General features: G+C 35.0%; 1 protein-coding gene across 1 annotated transcript; it reads left to right on the top strand.

Annotated features, from left to right (window-relative positions):
* Positions 1 to 2,825: 2,825 nt before the first annotated feature.
* Positions 2,826 to 6,443, top strand: LOC115978884. The gene is made up of 3 exons (XM_031100770.1): positions 2,826 to 3,606; positions 4,384 to 4,543; positions 4,672 to 6,443. The coding sequence occupies exons 2-3, from the start codon at positions 4,390 to 4,392 to the stop codon at positions 6,135 to 6,137; spliced, it is 1,620 nt and encodes a 539-aa protein (XP_030956630.1). The 5' UTR covers positions 2,826 to 3,606; positions 4,384 to 4,389; the 3' UTR covers positions 6,138 to 6,443.
* Positions 6,444 to 6,648: the final 205 nt, after the last annotated feature.

Raw genomic sequence — 6,648 nt, 5'->3', positions numbered from 1 at the left:
GTTTAATGTTCATGAATAGAATATTAAAAAAAAAAAAAAACAAGAAGAAAAAGAGGTGGCTGCCCTAACTAAAGAGTTTTGTTGGAAATGCCCTCTGATAAGTTAACTATGCATAAACCCTTCTTGGATCTCCTCTCTTCCTACTGGTGATTGCTAGAGGATTGGCACTTTTCATGTTGGCCTAGTCCCTGGTAGGACTTCGAGAAATGGCACTATTAATGCCACGAATTAAAATAAGGGATAAAACTTAGATATGAATTTTTTAAGGATTACCTTAGATTCTCCAATTAAATTCAACCATATATATGGCTTATTAGCCAATGTAGAACAACTAGCTTATTGTCTTTAGCTAAACTTCTATGTGTATAGTTACACCTTTCAAGGTCACATGATTCATTTTAATTGGGAAACTTACGGTATAATACTTAAGAAATTGTATTTAAGTTTTACGATGCCTAACTAATTGATCATGGGAATTGTGATTTACTTAAAGTTAAAGCAACATTTCAGGCTTCAGATTGGCATACTTCATTTTTAAATTGACACATGAAGGAATTCTGTTTATTTTGTCATGCCCAAATTAGTGTTTTCCTCATCAACAGTTCAAACTCCTCATTTGCTTCTTCAACTAGTGGAATTTGGAACACTGAAACCCAATTATTGTTAGTCCAAAGATAGGGAAGAGCTTTCTGTTATGTGAACTACTGTTAAGATGAGCAAGTACTTTGAAATCTCAGTTTGAAAGATTTAATTATTCTCTCTGATATGTATTTTAGTCAATGTTAGTAATCTATGTTGCAACTTTACAACTCGATAGACAACAAACTAAGCCTTTTTCATTATTTGGGTTTCGTTTAATTGATTTGTTGATTCGCTGAAAGTGAGTAAAAGAACAGTTATATATAGAGAGGAAAAAAAAAAAAAAAAAAAAAGCTTTAAAATGTTGATATGTTGTACTGTGCATTTGAGGGAAAAGCGAGGCCTTCTGGAAGGTCAATATTTCGCACGAGACTGGGTTTTGGAACATCATTGCTAGTCAATTTTAGACTACGACAAAGTTGAAAACAAACAATGGGCTATTTTCTACCAAACAATGGGCCGTGTATGTGAAGACGAAGATACAGCTTCTGTTTTAAAGTTTAGTGAAATTCTCTTTCTTCTAAAAGTATGAGGTGTAATAAATTTTAACCATGCATAAGACTTCTGGTTAAAAATCATTTTGCCCCATCTATTAATAGAAAATTAAAAAAAAAAGGAAATTGGGAAAAAAAAAAGTTCCAATGTGCTTTGCTCCTTAAATCACCTTCTTTCACTCAAGCTTTCTTAACTTAAGTATGTGAGTAAAGAGTAAGGTTGTGTGTTCAAAACTTACATGCTTGTTTAATAAACGAGTCTAATCCAAACAAAAAAAAAAATAAAAAGTTCATGAATAGGCTTGTAAATATTGGCGCTCAATACAAAACAAGCCGAGCCTAAACTTTTTTATGGGCTTGGTGATAAACTTGATTTGAGCTGGATAAATAAACACATATTTAACTAAGGCTTTAATTAATTGGAAGTTTGGACCACTTTTCCGAACCAAATAGTCTTGATAATGTATTTATGTTGGATTTCAACCTTAAAAGTTTGACAATGAGCTCGTGCTTAGCTTGACTAATTAATCAAGCTGAGCCAAGCGAGTTCAAGCTTTTAGACTTTTTGATGAGATTAAGTTTGAACATTATCTATAGGCTTGATTTGAACTTGAGTCGAATTTGAACATTTTACTTTAGTTGTTGAACCAAGTTCAAACATTCACTACTCGACAAAATTCGGCTTATTTACATACTTAAGAGCAGCTTAATGAATCAAAAAGTGAAAGAAAATACGTCATCATATTCATTGGATTTGAAAGGTTAAAATTGAAAATTAGCTTAGTTGGTAAAAAAGCATGTTTGTGATACACATATTAATTGAAAATCATATATAATTAATTAATAAAAATATAGTGTTTGATTTTGAGAATTAACTTATTTAGAAATTAAGAATACAATCGTCTACCAACCATTTCTTCCGAATCTCAAAAAAGTGAGTTTTATGCCACAAAAATTACTATATTTTATATTACATAGATTAAATATGACTAATATGAGTTACACCGAGAACTTATTTTGTTTGATTTTTTTTTTAAATTTTTTTGTTAAATAAATATTTTATTGATCAACTAAAAACAAAGAACAACCAAAAGAATTGGGCTTGAGACTATCTCTATCCAAAGCCTAGACAATTCGAGACGACAAGAAGGAAAAGAGAATTAGCTCAGTCTAGAACAAAAGGGTAGTCCATTGAGCTAAAAGATGGACAGTCACATTACTCTATTTATACACAAAAGAAAAATTTACGATTGTGTTTGGCATTTACTGAAAAAGTCAGTTTTTTTTACCATTCAACTTTTTTTTTTTCTACTATTTATAGGTTCCATTGTACTTTTAGTACTATTTATGGGTCTCACTGTACTATTTCAGTTAGCTTTTAGATTTGCCTAGAGTACTTTTAGCAAAAAATTTTCAATTCTAGCTAAATAAACTGTTTCTCAAAGTGGATACTGCATTTAGAAAAGATATTAAGAATATCCTCCATTATAGCTTTGCCGTGTGATTGGATAATCTTCAATTATCAGTTATTTAATTATTAGAAGGATTTGTTTATTCTTAATTTTTATAATTAAAAAAAAAAAGAAAAAAAAGAAAAGAAAAGAAGCTAGGTAAATGAGGACTTCATGGTAATTTCCAAAGGAGGCCGGTTTTGTCTATTATATAGGGGCCTGGCCAGTGAGTGCCATCGGGTATATGAACTAAACCCGGTTTTCTCAAATACTTCGAATTCGAACCGTCCCGTGTACGAACAAACCAAAAAAATACACGTTTCCGTACATATTCTTCGATTTTCTTCGACATCGATCAATCGCAAACTACGTTCGATTCTCCTCTAGATCTAGCTCTGCTTTTCCTCTTATTTAACCTCAATAATCTTCGAATCAAATCCCTAATCTGTTTAATTCTTTCAATCCTCTATCGATTGATCCCCAAATCATCTCCACCCGTTGATTTTACTCAATTCTAGGGTTAGGGTTTCGATTCGGTCCCTTAGACCCTTCGAATCCTCTGAAGCTTTGTTCTTTCTTGTCTAATTTCGGGTTTCGTTCAATTCCCCTCTCTAATTCGGTCCTAATTTTGTAGGTATTCTCTCCCGGTTTGAATTTTCTAGGGTTTCGAATCGTTCGGTTTGGGTTTGTTCTTGTTTTCTGTAAATTTCAAGAGGGGTTTGATTGCTTTTCTGGTGCTTGATTGTTTCGTGCTAGTTTTTGTCCTTGATTTGGGGTTTTGATAGGCGATTCAGGTGCGTAATTGCTTCGTCTAGGGTTAGGGTTTCAGAAAAATTTGGGGGTTTTCTATTTGGTGGAATTAAATTGGGGATACGTATAGCCTTGTAGGGATATCATCTTTGGCGTGTGATTCAGTGAATATTTCATCCGAATTAAGGCTTCTAGGGTTTTGATTTTGATCTTCCTGTCTTCTCTTTCCTCTTTTGTGGTCCTTCGAAGTTTGAATTCAAGGAATTCGAGAGGTAAAAAGGAAATAATGTTGTTATGATTGTTACTGCATTGATAACCATATGTTTACTTATAAATGTCAATTTTTTAGTATTTAATTTATTTATATTAGGATTTTTACATGTTGGATTCCATTGCTAGCTATTTTTAATAGATATGATTGAATTTGAACTTCCATTCCATGATCATTATTTTTTATTGTCAGCACAAGACACCAATAGGACATTTTAATGTAGTTGGGATTCGTTCCCAACCCATAAGGTAGTTTATCATTTGAGCTAATTAGAACTCACTACCGCTAATAACTCTGTGGCATTGTTATATTGCTCAATTCTCTCCGTGTATAGAACTTGCATTCGTGTCCCCACTCCCCCCACCTGTTGTAAGAAAAAAAAAGGAACCCACTACAATTGTTCTCTTGTAGGTAGCTCACTTACTATTTAAATAAAGGACTACCTATTGAAACCTTTAATAACTGAAATGGGTAAATCAATTTGCTTATTATTATTGGTTTTCTCCATGTGTGTAGAAACTGTAAAACATGTAATAGTATCTGTATCTACAATCATAACTCATTGTTATCATTTTAGGAACATTTTTTTTACTTGTTATGTATGTATGTAAGCTCTAACAGAAAATTATTCGTGGCTCTGTGTTTCATTCATTTTGAGGTTTTATATATACATATGCAAATAGATACACATGCATACACACACACATCAGATACATTTGAATGATCTTCTTGATTGTTTTGCACCTTCAAATTTAACTCTTAGTTGTTCTTCTTTCAGGTTAACATGGGATTTAAAAGGTCTTTTGATGACGAGGAGTTCCCAGAGCTTCCTTGTAAGCACCCAAGGAAGCCTGACTATAGAAATACACGGACTCCATTTGCTGAACTTGTTCCTTGTAACAATGCCTACAATGCCCCACAAGAACCTATTTCTTCAGGTAAAAATAGGCGATCTGTAATCTTTTAGCTTGCACTGGCAAAGCTGGTATCATGTGCCATTAACCAGACTGAACCATCTTTATTTGCAAAATGTTTGTTGATGTTCAATATATTCTGCATAAAACAGGTGAGGTTGTGGATGGCTTTCATAAATTTCAGTGGCATGAGGAAATTGGAAAAGACACTGTTACTGAAGTTTCAAATTTAGGTGACAAGGATCTTGAGACCAATGAACCCTTGTCGTCGTTCTCCATCTGTTCTAATGAAGAAGATGATGGGTCTGGGGCATCAGCCTACTCATATCTTTCTCCAGAATATTTCGAAGTAGATTTCCCAAGGAGAACGTTAGTTCCATTTGAGGATGTCTCGTCTTCTTACTTGGATCGTTATCCTAGAAAACAAGTTCCTCTTGGTGCAGATCATCAAGCCAGTATTCCATTGTGGGGCAAGCATATAAATAAGAACAAGTTAGATCTGACAGAAAATTGTAATTCCAGCAGTAGCGATGGTGGCAGCAGTGAGGAGAAGCTGATGGGAACTTGTGTTATCCCAATGCCTGATATGTCAACAGACGAGGGCTACTATGCTGGATGTGGCAGGACAGCCTGTGACTGTCTGGATTCTGGCTCTGTTAGATGTGTTCGCCAGCATGTCAATGAAGCTCGGGAAGAACTAAGAAAAACCCTTGGGCATGATAAGTTTGTGAATTTGGGGTTTTCTGACATGGGAGAGGAGGTGGCACACAAATGGACTGAAGAAGAAGAGGAGATTTTTCATGAGGTTGTTTACTCCAATCCTGTATCCCTGTGTAGGAATTTTTGGAAGAAACTGTCATCGGTGTTTCCTTCTCGAAGCAAAAAGGAGCTTGTAAGCTATTATTTCAATGTGTTCATGCTTTGGAGACGTGCTGCTCAGAACAGATCTACTTTTCTGGACATAGACAGTGATGATGATGAATGGCATGGAAGTAATAGAGGCTCCCATGAGGTTGGGAATTCAGAAGAAGATGAAGACTCTGCTATTATCTCTCTTGCTGATCAAGATAATCAGGTAGATTCTTCTGAAGAAGATGATTGTAGTAGTGATGATGATGATGATGATAACGATGGTGATGATGATTGCAATGATGACAGTGGCAAGGGACATGGTAGAGAAGATGTCCTTGAAGAAGATGGTGGTGTGGATATTTTGCCGGAAGCACCAGTTTTGAAATCGCATGATGAGAACAAATTTGACCAGTTAGTTCAGCACATGGATAATACTCCTGGGAGTGATCAGGAGGATCTCTATGCCCAAGATGACTCATGCTTGTCATTTGATTGTCAAGCCAATATGAGTAGTTCCTGTGGTTCTGTTAACAATGGAGCTGCTTTACAGGTGCGTGGCATTAATAGTGAGCATGGAAAATGCAGTGAAGCCGATTGGTGTAGCGATGTGAGTCAATTCTATTTACTCGAGCCCTGTGATGCTAAAGTTTGGGATGCCAGGTGTACGTCAACTTCTTTAAAAAATTTTGATATTTTATCCCCATGGAACATGATTGAAGAGGTTTTTGGGGAAGGCACTTCGGATAACAAGAAGAGGGATGACTAAAAGGCATCAACTAGTGGCTCTTTGAGATAGTTGTATCAATTTCTTTGTACATATCTTATCTGGGTTTTTTTTACAAGGGCCAAAATTTTTGAGGCTTTGGCAGTTGTAACTGTCATGCAAGAACAGTTCTTCTAAAAGCCTTGGATATTCTGTTTTTCCATTTTCCTTGTGTACATTCTTTGGAAATCTCTTATTTATGAGCATATTAAAATGCTCTGGAGCAAACATGCTTTTTGTAAGTTGCTATGCTCTTGTATATTTAATATTTTATTCAGTTCCCACCATTTTATTGGGGTCGGAAACCAATTTAGCTCTCTCTAATTTCACATTGTAACTTTATATAACTTTAACCACAATTCCACCTCATATATCTATCATTGGCTGAGTACTGTGATCAACTGCCAGAAGCATTACATAAACTTTTACCGTCAGAACAAATGCAGAGGTAAACATAGGACATAAGTCATGCTTCTGTAAGATGATCATGGTGCTCAGCCGGTTTAAATCTTCA

Source organism: Quercus lobata, chromosome 3, assembly GCF_001633185.2.
Source record: "Quercus lobata isolate SW786 chromosome 3, ValleyOak3.0 Primary Assembly, whole genome shotgun sequence".
Classification (NCBI taxonomy): domain Eukaryota; kingdom Viridiplantae; phylum Streptophyta; class Magnoliopsida; order Fagales; family Fagaceae; genus Quercus; species Quercus lobata.
Note: the sequence above shows the minus strand (reverse complement) of the source record. Positions and strands in the feature narration are given on the sequence as shown.

Coding starts and splice junctions, on each gene's coding strand:
- LOC115978884 (XM_031100770.1), top strand. CDS start 4,390: ATGGGATTTAAAAGGTCTTTTGATGACGAGGAGTTCCCAGAGCTTCCT. Junction 4,544..4,671: donor ACAAGAACCTATTTCTTCAG/GTAAAAATAGGC, acceptor TGCATAAAACAG/GTGAGGTTGTGGATGGCTTT.